The sequence below is a fragment of the Ischnura elegans genome, chromosome 5 (genome assembly GCF_921293095.1).
Source record: "Ischnura elegans chromosome 5, ioIscEleg1.1, whole genome shotgun sequence".
NCBI classification, from domain to species: domain Eukaryota; kingdom Metazoa; phylum Arthropoda; class Insecta; order Odonata; family Coenagrionidae; genus Ischnura; species Ischnura elegans.
In genome coordinates this window covers 133,452,201-133,470,507 of record NC_060250.1, presented here as the reverse complement: position 1 = coordinate 133,470,507, position 18,307 = coordinate 133,452,201, and the positions used below count along the sequence as shown (strand labels likewise).

Genomic DNA, 18,307 nt, shown 5'->3' with positions numbered 1-18,307 from the left:
CTAGCCTTTTCTGGTGAGATTATTCAAACTAAAATTCGTCGAACGACCACAAATGTAAACGGCGAAGCCGGAACCGGGGTTTTTAAGGGGCGGAGCCCCTTAACGAGCGCGCGGAGCGTGCGAGTATATATATATATATCTAGGTAAATTCAGTCTGAAATTTCTGATCCAGATGGAGGATTATCATGATTAATTACAGCCAACATATGTACACATACCAATGAATAAATGAAAACCATTAAGCAATCCGTTCAACTCTTTAATATATGTACTCAAAATGATACAATTATACATGGTTATTTACAGCACCATCCATTACATTTTATGAATAATTCACATGGGCACAGAGATATAAAATACATCTGGATATAAAACTCATAGCTTTTGACTCATTTTAAATGCACAAAACACTAAAATACATAATCACATGGACAAACCTGGGATACATTCTAGGCAGCGAACAGGAATATCATACATCTTAGGCCAAGTACTTGAGTACGACCTCTGTAATCACTCATTTTAACAATTAACCCTCACAAAAAATCTCAACTAAATGCAAATTTATTTCATATAAATTGATATACATAGTTCAATTTTTTATCACATTTAAAGGCGCATAAATTTCTCTGGTCAATAGGACAGTGGAGGTAACTAGCACATAGTACTTACACATCCAGAGTTTCTCACTACGTGAAAATAGCTTTCAAAAAGGAACAATTCCCATGCCCTTACCGCAAATACATAAATGCTTTGCCAAGAAAGCGATCTGAAGGACAAATTTTTCAACAAAAACATCAACAATGAATAACTAGCAATCTCAATTAATACTGAGCTTAATAATGCAGCACCCTTTGATATATATGTATATAATATAATTACTTACTTCTTATATAGGAGTTCACAATAATAGAAAAAATAACGAGATTCTCTGTGCCGCCCGCATTTGGATTAGCGATGCAATGCTCCACACAAACTACATAAATGATCATTAATTACTTGATTATAATATATCTGAGGCTTGAACTTTTCTCTGAAAAGGTTTCCTCCCACTGCCTGTTCCTGTATTTGGATTGAATGGGTCCTAAAAAAATCAAACATTTTGTGAGAATACCAGAGAGGAAAGTAGGTCTCCCACAAAAAGGACAATTTTGGCAATAATCTAAACGCAAAAGCAGAGATAAGCTATGTGGGTAAAATATGGTGGGTGTTTTTTGGAACGCGTTGAGATCTCAACTCACTACTACAAATGAAGAGACCAGCGGTGAGCAAGCCAAATCAAAACAGCTCACCTTGCGACTTACATTACTTAATTATTCCAAGTCAGCTACAAAAAAAAAGAAAGATTCTAAATGGACTCTCCAGATCCACAATGCACACAAGGTGATAGACGGGTGTTGGTGTCATGTGTAGTACAGGGATGATAACAGGATAGAGTGCAATAGCACGAGGAGTGATTTTGGGAGAGATTAAAGAGGGCAGGTTGACATGGGAGAGGAGACCACTCCCCTGGAAGAGGAAACAAGGGCAATTGTATTTTGCTGTTTCTCCAGCGAGATATTGTCCACGCTGAACATCAAATGGAGGGTGGGCTCTTGTGCTCATCTGCCTACACCCTGCTGTGCTGCCATGGAATTAAAACTGCACATCTTATTGCAGTAAAATTTCACAAATGTGCCGTTCATGCTAATCCAACCCACTAATAGTTAAGATATTAAAGCCTATAAATATATGGTTATTCTTTCTGAAAATATGAAGTGAAACTCAGAATAGCAAAATTGACTTATATTAACTTTAGAAACATGATTTTTCTGATAAGTCATCGATTGTTTTCAACTTAATTAGGTTTAAATTGTTCTTATAGAGTTTACATGTCACACAGCACCTAATTTCTTTTACTTAACTGTGATGTAACGTGGTGTCTGCTACTAGCATGTTGTGCATTGCCATGGTCACGTGGATGCACAGCGGAAATGAAATGAAAATTTATTCATCACAGCGCGATCACAGCCACATCATCTACATTTTATGGCCCATTTGATGGTCATTCCTCACAGAATAAATATCTGCCAAAGTCTACTCTCTTCATTTTCAACTTCAATAGATTAGATTAGGAGCCAATTCAAATCCATAATATATCAGACAGCATATACATTCCTTATATGTTGAAGTCATTTCATCATTACTTTCCAGTAAATCCACAAATTGATTTCTTCAATTATCACTGATGCCAGCACGCCAATAGTGGACTAAATTCTTATAAGGCAGCCACACTTTTCTGAGTAATTTTTTCTTCACTAAGTCCTTCACAGCACCAATAGATAAATATAGGGTTGCACAGTTTGGTTCCTCTTCAGGCAATGTGCATAATTGTCACTGAACCTTCACGTTACCTATGCGCATACGCTAAGTGCCACCTGAATACCTTCCTGACAACAAACTCAGTGCAATTATACACACATAAACAGAGAAATAGGTATATTAAATATCTAACATTGCCAATACTAACCAATGCATAAAAAACTACTTTCTTGCTTAAAAATAGAGAACTTTGGAGGATGTTCTAAGGCCATGGTCATGCTTCAACAGCCATAGATATGTTTTGTTCCAATTTTGGTAAAACACATAAATTTACCTTTTCAAAAATTGTTCATTATTTTGGCACTTGATTAGGCAATTGAAGGTTGACATTACATATGCATGCATTTTAACCAAAATCCCCTGCCATTCAAGTGGACACTGGGATTGGATAATGAAAGACGCAACAGGAATAGAAAGTCTGGAATAGAAAAAACTTACTCGAGACTCTGGCCAGAACATCAGACAAATATGAAGACCATTACTTGACAAAATACATTGGTCATACAGATAATTCAAATTTCAACTTCTGTGAGAGATTTTCAATTGACATTTGTCTCAATCAAACTATGCTGGCCAAGTATAAAAACTATGCAATCAGTCTCAGTGATGATGATGATGATAGAGTGGTTGCTCGTTGAAATGTCAGCCTTTAATAGCCTTTATTGGGTCCAAAACTGAGAAAATATACGCACATTATTCAGCAGAAAAGCCTCTGGTCTTTTTACATAAATGTATTATTTCGTGAGACTTATACTTACAGCTAGGATAATATTACCCTTGATGTAGCTACATACAAGAGGGACTTGAAAATGTAGAATGTGTCTCGCAACAGAAAGAACTCCTAGGAACAACAAGAATTTACCATGAAAACAAGTTTCATGATGTGAAGGTTAAGTAGGATAAATGCCTAGAAAAAAAGAAGTTCTGATGTGAGATATGTACAATTTGATGAAAGAACCCCTTCTTTTAAGCCTGTAATTGGGGGATTAGGATAGCTACTGTTCTAGGGCAGGGGGATATGCTTGACACTGATCGTAATTATTATGATGGCTTTTCATTCTGAACAGTTTATTTCAATTAGGTTGAATGCAATCCCTATTCATTGCAGTTGAAAGTTTTCTCTACCTGCGCTTATGTCATCATGAGAATGATAATTTTAAAACAAAAATTCTCATTGGGCTGCTAAAAAAATTAAATCAACTGTTTGGAATAAAAATTAATTTAAATCATTTGGATCAGTGTCAAGAAAATTTTCCCAGGGGGATGCAAAGGCATATATGTACCACTTTCCACCAAGACGCTCACAATGAGTGTAAGGGCTGAGGTACCCTAACACCACCAAGATTACAGTTGTAGGGAAACTAACCAACTAAAATTGTTCGTTTTGGATTAATTATTCCTCACTGTACATAGGTTTCTATCAATTATCTGTGTTTTGACTCCGTATCACCCATAAGTTTTTGACTTTTGTGCAGTTGTAGTTTGCATTCACATGTAAAAAACACGAGGTATTCCAGCACCTGTAGTAATGAGTGGCACAACACTATTCATTCCAGGTAATTGTGTTCAGTTGATGATACGACAGAATAATTATATTAACTAGGAAGAAGGACATTCCTTTTAATAATGGGGAGAGCAGAGCAGATGAGTATCCCCTCGAAGTATTCCACCACAGACTTCTGCTGGCTCTGAGTATTCCACCATAGGCGACATATATTGGCATGAAAAAAAGAGAGACTCGTAGATTAGGGCGCTATTCCTTGAAGAAACGTTTACCCTCCTCCACCCAATTACAGACTCGGCCCAACGCTACCGCATTATGTTATCATGGTCTCTCACTTGACAGCTCGTCGCTTCCTGCGTTTGCGCATGGATGATGCGAGCGTGCGTGGAAGAGAGCACGCTGGGGAGCAGCCTGCCTTCCCATCTTCCACCTCCGGCCTTCCTACGCCGGAGGGCAAACATCATTTGGAGGAGAGACAGTCACTGCCAGCACGCTGCTCCTCGACAGCTGCTGCAGCTGCTCTGCCGCGGTTGAGGCGCTCTGGGTGTGTGTATGCTAGTTGCGAGAAGTCACGCACCACGTCGTTGAATGTGTCGTCTCCCAGTGTGCCACTTGCACCACTTGTTTCCCCGTCGTGACGCATCTCCTCATTGAGGCGAGCTAGCCGCAAGCTATAGGGGGAAAGGAAAGACTAGATGAGGGCTCGAGATGCTATGAGAAGCAATGAGACACAACAAAGTACAACATACATTTTCCCAGGATTCTCCCTCTCTCTCTGATTCAGTGATGCAACAGGAAGGTTGGTATTGATAGACATATATAGCAAGGTGAGCTGCATGCTCTAAACCCACTTATGCCAAACAACCCATTCTGAATAAAAATCAGTCAGTGACAATGCATCACATTGGAAAAATTTGGTCGCATGGTCAATGTTACAGGAAGATATTCTAAGGATTTGTATTGTTGAATGGCCACTATTTCAACTACAGTCTTACTTTTCATTTTAACTACAGTCTCTGGTGACATCAATCGCATTCAGGATGGAATTAGAGCAATGTTCCTGTTGTGCTAAATCATAAGTAGCATAATATTTAACAATAACATATGCAATGTGTACTAGGGTGGGCCGAAAAAGGCTTTCTTTCCTGATCAAATTTGCCCTCTGCGGGAAAGTTGCAAAATGATATCAGGATCTCGCTCATGAATTTTTTTTTCAAATCAGGTGATATTAACCACTACCTCCCAAGCTCTAAAGTTTAAAATTTTGCAAAAAATCAGGCTGATTTCAGAATCAAACGGTTATGAAGACTAATATTATGCAAATATGGGATAATAAATTTTATTAAAGAGTGGATATCCGTTTATAGTTTATATAAATGAAATTTTAAGTTTATTTGATAAAATCTATGGCTCAAACAATGTCTATGGATAATAAACTAAATAAGAGTACAGACCACCCGCACAACACAAAGAAGTTTTGCCTACGTAGAGCATCGTTTCGAAAAATTCCATTTTGGGAGCTAAACTGCAGATAAAATAATATTTATTTCGATTTAATTTCATTTTTCAATAAATAAGTCATCATATGGTATTAAATAATCCCACAAAAAGTAATATTAAGGAAAATTATTTTAAATTAACATCAATCATGAGCATCAATGGAGAGTACTTGTACAGTTTGCTGAGAACCATACCACTTTAACATTCCTCGAAAAGGATGTATCTCTGGAATGTGCCACACATTCATCCACAAAGAGGACGATTTCTATGTTTTGCACCCCCACCCCCATCTAACTGAGAAAATTTTGCTGCCCACTGGAAGGAACAAAACGATGAACAGTTCCTCACTTGCCTGCAGAGCTGTTTTCTAAGTATCTGTAGAACATGCTCAATTGCAGATACTTGGAAAACAGCTCTGCAGGCTATGTTTTCATCACCAATTTCTCATTTAGAGCAGAACTTTTCTCGAGCAGATATGTCTTACAGGATGATTTCAGTCGATGATGTACTATTTCTTTTAAGTATCTATTTTACCAATGTGAAGTGAGGAACTGTTCATTGTTTTCTTCCTTCCAGTGGGCAGCGAAATTTTCTCAGCTCCATGCGTGTTTCACGAGCAGCGAAATCAGTCAGGGACCATTGTAACTTAATGCAACATGATGATGCAGTGATGCTAGATGCAGTAAAACTACACTTTTCGATGTCTTGCTCTGGTTTTTCAACTTACAAACAAGGTCTCGGAACACTTTTGGTTCGTATGTTGAGGGCTTACTGTGTTTTTACATACCCCATATATTCATTGTGTTAATGCTGAACCTATTCCCATTGGATACTAAATAAACAAAACTAATCATTCACAAGACAAGTTTTTGATCTTTTGGCCAAACCCTCAAGGACTTAGTAAAAGAAAAACTAAAAAAGAAGTGGTGAATAGGGTAAAAAATTATACGACAATAATAGTGCAAAGGACAGTACATAACACTTTTGCAACATGATTCCACAGTACAGCACACATGCTCACGGAGAATCAACCCAAAGGGAATTGCAGACAACACATCCCAACTCACAGGGTGACGATGTCTGCATTGGCCTCGCTCACTGCAATGGCCAATGGGTCTGCGCCCGCCTTGTCAGCCACGTGCTGGTCTGCTCGGTGCTTCAGCAACAGACACACTTGTGCCGTGTGACCTGATCCAATCAAAGTGCATCATCATTTAAGGAAATACATATTATTAAGAAACATATACGTACATTATAGATCAAGTTTTAAGAAAACCTACAAATCCAGTAATTACTTTCGTGAGCACTTCATTATGCACAATTTAAAAAACTCAACTGCCTTCGGGAGATAATTTTGTAAACATGGAGTAAATTTTTCCTGCTTTTATACAACATGTGTTGGACAAAACTTGAAATCCCATAGGATTGGAATGTGGCTAAGGTTGTTTCATTGTTTAGAAAGGGAAAGAGAAATCACCCAGAGAATTACAGAGGTATAAGTCTGCTTACTTTGCATAAAAATATACAGTAGGATAATCAATACTAGGCTACAAGCTATCTCCGTTAGCATTTGCTAGAAGAGCAAGCTGGCTTTAGGAAGGGAATATCTTGCATTGATGATGTTTTTGCTTTAAAACAAATCATTCAAAAACTAATAGAGTTTAAGCTAGAAACACATCTTGCATTCATAGATTTTTCATAAAAAAGGCATTTGATCATGTTAATAGAGAAATGATACTATGGTCAACTATGAAGAAAAGAGGGTTTCCTAAGCATCTGATAAAAGCTTCCGATAGTCTATACAGAGACACCAGAATTGTAATTGACTCTGGGAAACAGATCACTCAAGAAATTGTCATTAACCAAGGAGTTAAACACGGTTGCAGCCTATCACCAACCTTGCTTAATCTGTGTATCGATGATGTTCTGAGAATGTGGAAGGAGGATATTGTAGCACCAGGCATTGAATTGGGACCATATCAGTACTTAAATACTATGCTGTTTAAGTTGAAGTTGTTTCAGGTTTCCCACCGGATGAGGTTCTCCATCTCTGGCGACGTTTCGACGGCCATGTTGTCCATCGTCATCAGGCCATCGAAATGTCGCCAGAGATGGAGAAGCTCACCCGGTGGGAATCCTGAAACAACTTCAACATCATCATACGCCGGGAAAAAACTCAGATCTTTCTTCACAATGCTGTTTGCTGACGACCAGGTTATAGTACAAGATAAAGAGGTTAAACTAGAGATGGCAGCACAAAGACTGCACCAGTTGAGTAAACTATACTATAAAGATATGGCAGATGCCAGGAAAATCACGGGATCCATGTTGATAAATAGTGTAAGAGTGATAGATTTTTTGCAATGAATTTCTTTGCTGGAACTATACTTGTTCTTTTTTTGTTCAAAAAAAGAACTTAATTTCCTAACATACCTTGTAACTAGGGATGAACAGGATATTTTTTGGATCAGATCCTTATTTTCAGAGCCGGATCTTCGGGATCGGATAATTTTAGATCCATATGCATTTTTAAATTCCTGCTATTAAACAAAGTAATTATTCAAGTTTCTTCTGGGTACATACAAGGTCTGTTCAAAAAGTACCCGGAATTTTCGAAAAGTACCCGGAATTTTCGTTTTTTTCAAAAAAATATTTATTTATTCGTCTACATCAATGTGGTCCCCTTCAAAGTAGTCCCCCCCAGATATAATACACTTATGCCAGCGTTTTTTTTCCAATCTTCGAAGCACTTTTGATATTCACTTTTTGGTATGTCCTTGAGCACTCTCAGCGATTCGGCCTTTATTTCTTCAATCGAGGAAAAACGCCGACCTTTCATGGGTCTATTCAACTTTGGGAACAGGAAAAAGTCACACGGAGCCATATCTGGTGAATATGGAGGTTGGGGCATGACTACGGTATTGTTTTTGGCCAAAAACTTTCGAACAAGCAACGACGAGTGAGCAGGTGCGTTATCGTGGTGCAAAAGCCATGAATTCTTTTTCCATAAATCCAGTTTTTTACGGATTGCTTCACGCAAATGTCGCATAACTTCAAGGTAATACTCCTTATTAACCGTACGACCTTGTGGTAAGAACTCTTGATGCACTATGCCATTATAATCGAAGAAAACAGTAAGCAAAACCTTGACATTTGATCGAACTTGACGTGCTTTTTTCGCTTTTGGTGACGTTGAATGCTTCCAGGTGGACGATGGTGCTTTGGTTTCGACATCATAACCGTACACCCATGTTTCATCACCAGTTATAACCCTTTCAAGCAAACTTGGATCGTCGTTGACGTCATTTAACACATCCTGAGCGATGTTCATGCGATTGTTTTGGTCAAAATTCAGCAGTTTTGGAATGAATTTTGCTGCCACTCGTTTCATGCCCAAAACGTTTGAAAAAATGTTATGACATGAGCCAATTGATATGCCAACTTCATCAGCAACTTCTCTAATTGTTATTCGGCGATCATTTATAACCATTTTTTCCACTTTTTCCACACTTTCATCGATTATTGACGTGCTGGGTCACCGGAGCGTTCGAAATCTTCAACGTCTTCGTGGCCATTTTGGAAACGCTTATACCACTCGTAAACACTTGTTTTTTTCATAGCAGACTCACCATAGGCTTTTTGTAACATTTCACACACCTCGTTACACTTTATTTCATTTTTTACGCAAAATTTAATACAAATTCTTTGACTCTTCAATTCTTCCATTGTTTAAACAAGCAAAAATCGCCGAGCTCATAAAAACACGTCGAACCCTAGCGACTACCACAGACAAAGTAAACAGTGAATACGGCTGAAAATTTCATCACACTTTAGGGGCATGTATACCAACACAACAAAAAAAATTTTGACAATCGGACTCTCCAGACCCACGAAATTTAAAAATTCCGGGTACTTTTTGAACAGACCTCGTACAATAAAAGGAATACTTTTTAGATTTTCATACACATTTTAATATTTTTTTTATAAATTAAAAATCATTTTTAAAGGCTTTCAAGTTTTTTTTTTTTAAACATGTTTACATGCTCAGGACCTAAACTGTTACGCTTGGGTTTGGAAATGAAAATAGGAAAAATCATCGTATAAACCACTGACCAGTGGCATAGCGAGAGGGGGAAGTCCAGGGGGTCCGGTCCCCCCAAAATATAATAACAAAATTACTTTCCTTTATAAAAGGAAACAAAATATTGATAAATCATGAATTTATTATAGTTTTCTTTGAAAAATGAAGTTTTTTTTCGATTATGAAGGGGGTTAAAATTAGCTTGAAACCCTCTTCTTTGTACCCTGCGCTGTTTAAAAATTTTCCCCCCTGGCTTTGGACCCCCTCTCCTAACGAAATTCCTGGCTACCCCACTGCCATCGACTGAATTCAAATTTTCCTCACGCACATTTCCCCCGAATTCTGTCACTTTCTCATCGCATACCGACTTGTGTTTCACCCGAAAATGCTTCGGTTGTGGTCAGCTGGATTTTGCACTCCTTCACGATAGTTTCATGCCACAGTGCACGCACATGGCATACAGTGGAACCTCGTTAAAGCGAGTACGGGCTATAGCGACACTCCCGCTATAACGAGACATAGTTGATGCACCGTCAATTGACCCTATAATAAGCATGTTAAAAAATTCGTTTTTACGAGACCCTTTTGGTGCTGGCTCTCGCCATAGCGAGGGTTTCATGGCCGGAAGACTTTCATCAAGACTCCTTAACCTCTGTTATTGCTAGCGATCTGTTAGAAATGAAGTTAATGGAGAGCTCAGTCTCAAATTTATGTGGTAAAATGTCGTTCGATAAATAAGTAGTTAATTTTGGTGAAAATATTGTGGCATTAGCATTCGCGAATGCTTCATCTTCTTTTGTTCCTCGGGCGGCAGAAAGCAGTCGGCAGCATACCCGCACGTCCGTGAGTTGCGTGAATAGAAAGCATTTGATGGCAGTCACCATGACCAAAAAAACACCAAACACGTCTAAGCGGGAAAATAAAAATAAAGGAGTAATATGAGAGTGTCGAAATTAATTTATCTTCCTATTCGCTCTGCAAAATTAAAAAAAAAAAACAGAAGCGCCCGAGGAATGCAGACGATAGTTATAAGGAGCTTTGTTCGGGTGGTTTTGCCCATTCAAATCTGCGGGAACTTCTGAGAAAGGGGCTACGCCCAAGCCTAAAGCGGAATATTTCAGGGATAGATTGCGAATCGAGAATTTTAAGAGTGCAGAAGGTTGATTATACTAATGCGAAGCACCAAAGCGTTATCTCCCCTCATAATTGCTGGTGATGCCTCCGGTGTAAACCCGAAGTCGTGGAAGAAAGGACTCCGATCATAAGTATCTTTAGAAGTATTCCCCGCGTCATATAACATAGACGAAACGGAACTTTTTTACATACAACTCCCCGACAAAACCCTTGCAGTATGAGGTATTTCTTGCAATGATGCCTCTAAAGGTAGTGCGCCTTAGCGATGATGTAGGATGTACGAAGCAATGATACTCAGCGTGAATTGTCCGGATGGACACATTTATTCTCCGTTGCGGATTTACAAGGGTGAACTATTCGCGTCATTGGTTGGAGTCGTACTGGCGCTCTCTTTTGTCACGCGGGTAACCGAGCATCCCCTGGTGGACGCTGGAAGAACTCACAGAAGAGCTAACTCTCGTTTGCAGTGTAGTGGTAAACTCGGTGTATTATTTCAAATACGTCGCAAGCGTAACACTCAAAAAGAAACTTTTTTCAACAACGGCAATTTTAATCACATCATTTTTCAAGCTTAGCAAACTTTTTACCGTAGATGATGTAGATATTACATTATTTGATAGAAAAAGTCTTCCAAGGCGGGAACTTTATACAACCTTTCACCGTTTTCGCCTGTAGAAACAAATGTAATGCGTTATTTCACTTCACTGCCGCTTAACGTACAGAAACAATAAACATACACCAATGGAAACATTTGAGGCATTACATAACCGCGATACTGATTTATCAGTTAATTTTTGAATTTTCAGTGGAAAATACCAAAATAATAAAATGATCACGTAAATGAACTAATTAAGTGCATAGAAAAATGGCTTCGTCGGTTGTGCATTGGCATAATGATTGACGAAACAATGCATTCCATGATTTTTATTCAGTGCGGCGCTTATAAATTGTTTGAATAGTTAGTCGTTGTTTGAGTAAGGAAATTTAGTGATGCAAAAAAACATCGCCTTTCGTCTGGATTTATGCTTACGTTTATCGGATAGATGTTTATCTGTCGCCGTACCACTCCTGTTCCTGTATATCAGTTTGCAACAGGTATATTGGCTATTATTTGCTCCACCTCCGGTAAAGCGACAATTCGCTATAGCGAGTGTTTATTAGTGCACCGTGGGGTGTCGTTATATTGAGGTTGCACTGTACATTGGTTCTCCTTATCTCAATAGAAATGTTTCTACACAATGAAAGACATTTTTATCAGTATATCATTAAATTAAATTGCAACTGCACAATTAACAGTATTTAAAACGGCATAAACGTCACGTGCGATGAGGTGCTTGACCGTTCAGCATGAGGAAGGGGTGGGCAGCAAAATCACGTAAAGGAGAGGTGGAGGGGAAGAAGCCACCGTAATTCAAGCATCGAGGCTACAAATGAGGGAGTCCAGGACGAACAAGTCAGATCTTGCGTCACTGACGTCGTTACGTTCAAAGCAAAGCCAGGGGCGCTATGTGATATATGCAGTTGGCATTTCCAATCCGTCTCTACTTGTTTGCTTGAGGGGTTAATGCTGTGCTCGTTTCTTTGAAAATTGTGCTGTTTGGACAATGTTGAATATTCTAGTTAGAACTAAAAAAAACTTTATTTAAATCAACCTAAATATGTTAGAAATGCGATGCACCCCTTACTCTCGCTGAGCGGTTGTCTTGTTCTGTTCCCGCAACTCGTCGCACGTGATGCTAATGTTGTTCTAAACATTGTTAATTGTGATGCAGATTGCGCAGTTGCAATTTAATTTAATGATATACCGATGAAAAATGTCTTTCATTGTGGTAAAACATTTTTATTGACATAAGGAAAACCATGTACATGCACTGTGACGTGAAACTATTGCGAGGAAGTGGAAAATCCACCTCACCACAACTGAAGCATTTGCAGGTGAAACACAAGTCTGTATGCCATGAGAAAGTGTCAGAATTCGGGGAAAACTTGTTTGAGGAATATTAAAATTCAGTCAATGGTTTATCCGAAGATTGAAACCTATTTTCATTTCCAAACTCAAGTGTAACAGTTTACATCCTGAGCGGGTAAAGATTTTATCATTTTTAAATAATAATTTGAAAGCTTATGACAATGATTTTAAATCAGTAGAACTATTAAAACGTGTATATAAATCTAAATAGCATTTTTTTGATTGTATGTACCCAGAAGAAACTTGAATAATTACTTCCTTTTATAGCAGACAATCGAAAATGAATTTGGATCCGAAAATATCTGAAGATGCAGCTCCGAAAATCAAGGATCCGATCCGAATCCGTATTCGAAAAAAAATCCATCCATCCCAAATTTTTATTCATCCTTCACTATGTTTCTACTACTGTTAAGCCAGCCTCCAGTGAGCCGACTACTTTTCCCCCTCTCGCCTGCTAACAAAGGCATCTCAAATCAAGATAGGAGCATATCTTTCTCGATCCAAAGAAAAACGCATTCTGGCCATGTGCTCGTAAGTCCTTCCAGAAAAGCTAAAACTTCTCCAAAGTCAACTGAATACAAATACTTGGCCCATCGAATCTGCTCGTTGACTGTCTTGTTTACCTCAAGAGAAAGCCTGCTATGGTCTGTAGTGATTTTTGTCATTTCGATAAGATATGCAAAGGAAAATTCAGAAGAGCGTTCCTGCACACAATGCTGTCGAATGTGTCTCTATTCTGTGGAACTCATAGCGAGTCATGCTCTGGGTTGCGAGGGACTCAGTCATCGGTAACATACATGGACGACGAAGAAAGGAAATGGTTTGCCTTGCTAGAATTTTCCTCCCTGACCTAAGAATAACAACCCACTGGAAAGGAAACCTATATACTATCCTGCGGAGCGATAGTGGCCGCACAACCTTTGTTGAGATACTTTTTTCCCCCATAGAACAAAAATACCATGTTCCTTTTACAAAAATTCGTTACAAGGGTGTAATTTTACTGCTTTGTGCACAAGCGCAGACTTTTCCGTACAGAGTTTATGTAATTTTCTAATGGTGGTTTCCTTTTTTTTAATGCATTGGAAGGGCAACCAACAGAGTAGCAAACTTCCCTAACTTTTATCCCTCATATCTTCGAAACTATGACGGTGAGAGTGAAAATATTTTTTTTTAGTCAATTAATTGGTGATATTAGTTAGCGACAAACCTTTCATACAAGTCATAGTCAGCAGGTGAGATGGCCTGAATGAAAAGACATGGAATGATCCTGTATTCAGCGCTTTGATAAATTTAAAAGCATGCAGCTTAGGCATAAAGTGATGATTTAGTTAGAGAAAAAACAAAGAAATGATGATGTCAATTTGAAAGTTTTTGAACCTCCCAAAATTAATTTATCCAATCTCATTTGAAATAAATTGTCATCTCTCATACAGCTGTTATTAGTAAATACAGGGGAGTTTTTCGCTAATTTTATCCCACATGGCAATGAAATGCACTCCTCAATTAAGGCCTATAAGCCAGACACAGTTTAATTCCTTGCATAACATTTTGCCTTTTTTTGCCACATCACAGAATCATAGCCTAGCAATGATTCTGTGATGTGGCTCTTCAGATAGCAGACTTGAGGTAAACGTGAAATGCAGTTTTTAAAATTGCAAGTGACGCGTATTCCCACTCACCTAGTTCTGTGGCCAAATGCAACGGAGTCTTGCCTTCAGCATCCTGAGCATTTATTTTGGCACCATTGAGGAAGAGATACTCGCAAGCCATCACCGACCCCTACGAAAACAAACAAACAAACGTATCAAGAATCTCTGGGAGAGATATATCAGTCTCCATGACATAAAATACAACTTTTCGCACTGTCCTTCTAATGGCAAATGTTACTTACAATACGCTTAACCCTAATACGGGCAAGGTGAGTCTCTTGGACTCATCGCATCAAATTTTTGAGAATTTTATTATGTTATTGAAATGTCAGCATGTTGTAAATTTTTTACTTCTTCTAATGGTATATTTACTATAAATTAGAGTAATTTAAACTTCTTTCGGAATCAAAGTAACTTAGAAATAATTTTTTTTCCCTTATTTCCCACAAATCCAGGCAAGGTGAGTCTGTTTGCACGAAATGTAAAAAGTGTGTGCATTATACAAATATTTGTTTTGAATTGTCAAAATAATGTAAAATTATCACTAAGTACATGTAACGATAAATATTTGGTGTTTTATGTAGTGAAATTAGAAACAATTAGTCAAAAGAGTCCACTGCACTTGCTGTTTGACTATGTTTGAAATTAATAAGTAATATAAAACTTTTGCTAAACAAATAATAATCAATTTTATGTTAAATGATTCTAAGGTGCACAATATGTACAAATTGATGTGAAAAGTAATATTTTTCACTGTTTAATAGTTTAAATTAAAAGCAAAAGTTAAGAGTGTCCATTGGACTCACCTTGCCTGATTACGTCAGAAAAATATATAGTCTGAGGTTTCAGGCGAGATGGAGTGGAAACGTGACATAATGAAAATGAAAAAGCAGGAGCAATTTCCACAATTTTACATTTATTAATACGACCGGTTTCGCTTTTCAGCATCATCAGGTAGACCTATATCAGGAAATTTATCATCAGGTAGACCTGATGATGCTGAAAAGCGAAACCGGTCGTATTAATAAATGTAAAATTGTGGAAATTGCTCCTGCTTTTTCATTTTCATTACGTCAGAAAAATATGTTGCCCGTATTAGGGTTAATACAAAGCATACCTATATAGCATAAGTCTCTTATATATCTTTAAAAGTCTATACTACAACTCCGAAATATATTTACAAATAAAACATACCGTAGAAGATACTTGGGACCAGATGCCTCCCCAATTACAGAATTTCCAGTGAATACTTTGATCAATTACCTGGATGCAGCAACAATACATCACAGAAAATATTTCTTTGGAACGTGCATTGGTGTCGGCAGAAGTGATTTCATAGCACGTTAAGGGGTCAAGTAATGAGAAAAATTCAATGAAAGTCTTAAAATTTATCATCAAACACATGTTTACGAAAGTTTTAAAACACTTTAATAAGCTCTTCATCCATAAATTGTGAAGGTAGTTAAATTTTGAAAATAATCTTGATGAGGCTACCTGTAAATGCGAGGAAAATAGCACAGCATTTTCACCATCCAACTAAAATATCATTACTTTGCCTCTCCATACTTTTCAACGTGCAGCTGCTGCATATAACATGTAATTTTCAAAACTACTAGCATAAATTTATCGGTAATAATAAATCATCCGATTGCAGCTAATCACACTTAAATTACATTCTCATACAATTTCGGAAGCCTAAAATCAATCAATGAAGAATTAAATACACCAAAGGATGAAGTTGGAAATGAAAAAGTATTTGACTTAGCCGGGATTCGAACTCGGGTCTCCCGATTGGCGGTCAGGCGTGTTAACCAGTTCCACCACCCAGCCATTTTCTCAGAGCAAACTTCGGGATGGGTTTTACCGAACAAGATGTTGGTGTCACAAGTCCACACTGTGGCACATGTGGCGAGGGTCGTGCTTACCAAGCCACTGTCCCTTAGTGAAAAACCCTTATTTTGCCACTGGTCTGCGACGGTGAATTTCACTGGAAGCACGCCTGACCGGCAATCGGGAGATCCGGATTCGAATACCGGCTAAGTCAAATATTTTTTCATGGTGAACTTCATCCTTTGGTGTAATTAACTTTGCACCCGTGCGCGTGACTGCATACAAAGTCACTTGTTCCTGCAGTGCCTTGAATGCAGAATTAATTTAAATTTTCCACCATTAATTTCATTTTTAGCACTTCTCCGGTCTGTTCTTCTTGGGTATGGGAATGATGATGATCTTCTCAAAGTCACCAGGTAGCTTTTACAGTCCTTTATCTGGTTTCTAAACCTCTGCTTCACTAAAATATAGGCTAGTTAAAATCTTCTTCTGTCTCCTGGCACTTTCCACGAATATCTTCTTCGAAACTGATTCTTAAATACCTGTTGGCAACCACTAATTTGTGTTCTGTGCAAAATTCTTTCTCCTCTTTCATTTCCATTTCCTAATCCATATTTTCTGGTTATTCTTCCATCCTAACCTTCGCCGAAAACAGCGTTCCAATCACCTAAAACAATAAGGTTTTCTTCACCCCTTACCTGTTTAAATACTTCCCTGATATATTCATAGGCATCTTCAACTTCTTCCTCCTCGTAGTCTGTCATAGGCATGTAAACCTGTACCACTACCGTAACAACCGGGTTAGTCTCTAACTTTACCATAACTATCCTTTCATTGTATGGTAGGAAGCTTTTCACACACATTCTGGTGCTCTTCCTGAGTATTATCCCAACCCCAGCGTTACCGTTTAGAGATCCTGTGAGTATAATCCTACAGCTTCCACTCCAAAAGTCACCCTCTTCAGGCCACTTGATTTTGCTGATTCCTAGCACGTCGATATTCAATCTTTGCATTTCCACCTCAAGGTTTTCTAGCTTACCGCAGGTCCTAAGTGATCTAACGTTCCATGTACCTATCCTCATAACTTTATCACAGTCAACTGATGTACCCTCTCGGGTAGTCCCCCCCTGGAGATCATAATGGGGGACTAGTTTACCTGAGAGAATTTCATCATGTCTGATTATTTAAATTTGGAGTAGCTGCGACCCCTCGGGGATAATAATGCAGTGGTTTCCCCTTGCCTTCCACATCGCAGTACTACAGCCGTTGAAGTAAATGTTACTATGCCCATGGTGAAATGTATGTCGCTGTATTGACCAATATGGTCTCTATACCCCTCAGAACGCTGCCGCTTTCTGTCCACGACTGCTTACTTGACAAGAGTACTCACACATAACGTAGCTAACCTCAATATCTCGAGGTTGACCCACCAACCACATCCCGGTGGATGCACTCGGTGGCTTAAAACTCAGTTGCGAGGAAGGGAAAATAAGGTGAGTAAAGCCAAGATATAAATGCAAGGGTCAAATAAAGGTCAAATGGAAGAAGATAATGAAGGAAATACCTTGGAATAGGCTATAATTTTTTTTGAATCTTATGATTGCAGTGCAGTAGAGCACTCCCCATCCATCGGGAGTACCATTTGGATTTAAGTAATCTCCGTGTGTAAGAATTTGAATTTCTCGCAACCGCAATGTGTTTTTGAGGTGTTGGCACCACATGTGTTCAGTGATAGCAGTGCCACTGAAGTAATCCAGATTTTTAGAAATTGCATTCGTCCTCTCACCTCACACACTGACTGCCTGGCTGAGAAACCAATACGAATACCCAATGAAATAATCTTTGGATTTTTCTACTCATATAAAAATCTTCCAGTTTCATTGGTAAATTGAGTAATATTTTCGCTAGTAGTCATGGCGGCAAGGGTTTTTCCCTTCCCCCTCCCTCCCTGCAGGCATCCCTATCCCCTCCCTCTTTCTTTCTTCCTTCCCCTCCATACCCCTCCTCCCCGGCTGATCGCGCGTATCAGTTGAATTATTGGGTCCCGGCCCCTGGGGGGTTGTATGCTTGCAAAAGTACCTCCCCCTTGGATCCTCATTCGATGCCAGGCCGCGAATAAGTCCGCGAATCAACCGGGAAAATAAACCAGCTGCGGATTAGGGATTTTTTCCCGATTTTGGGTGCTGTGTTAGTGAGTGGCATAATTAGGGGGTGTATGCGATGTTTTTCACAAGGGAATTTGATGACTTACAACAAAATTTGACGAAATTAAAATAAAATAT

At 38.6% G+C, this 18,307-nt stretch overlaps 1 protein-coding gene and 1 non-coding gene across 2 annotated transcripts in view; both read right to left on the bottom strand.

The window, feature by feature from the left end:
- Window positions 1-246: 246 nt before the first annotated feature.
- LOC124159578 (arf-GAP with coiled-coil, ANK repeat and PH domain-containing protein 2) overlaps window positions 247-18,307 on the bottom strand; it is a 92,484-nt gene continuing 74,423 nt past the window's right edge. Inside the window, exons 15-17 of the mRNA XM_046535479.1 lie at window positions 14,226-14,325; window positions 6,430-6,550; window positions 247-4,533 (exon numbers count right to left, since the gene is read on the bottom strand). Of these exons, the coding sequence (XP_046391435.1) occupies window positions 4,323-4,533; window positions 6,430-6,550; window positions 14,226-14,325 (432 nt within the window). The 3' untranslated portion in view covers window positions 247-4,322. The remainder of the gene's footprint in view (window positions 4,534-6,429; window positions 6,551-14,225; window positions 14,326-18,307) is intronic.
- Trnag-gcc lies at window positions 15,953-16,025 on the bottom strand. The gene has a single exon. It is a non-coding gene; the product is annotated as a tRNA-Gly (tRNA).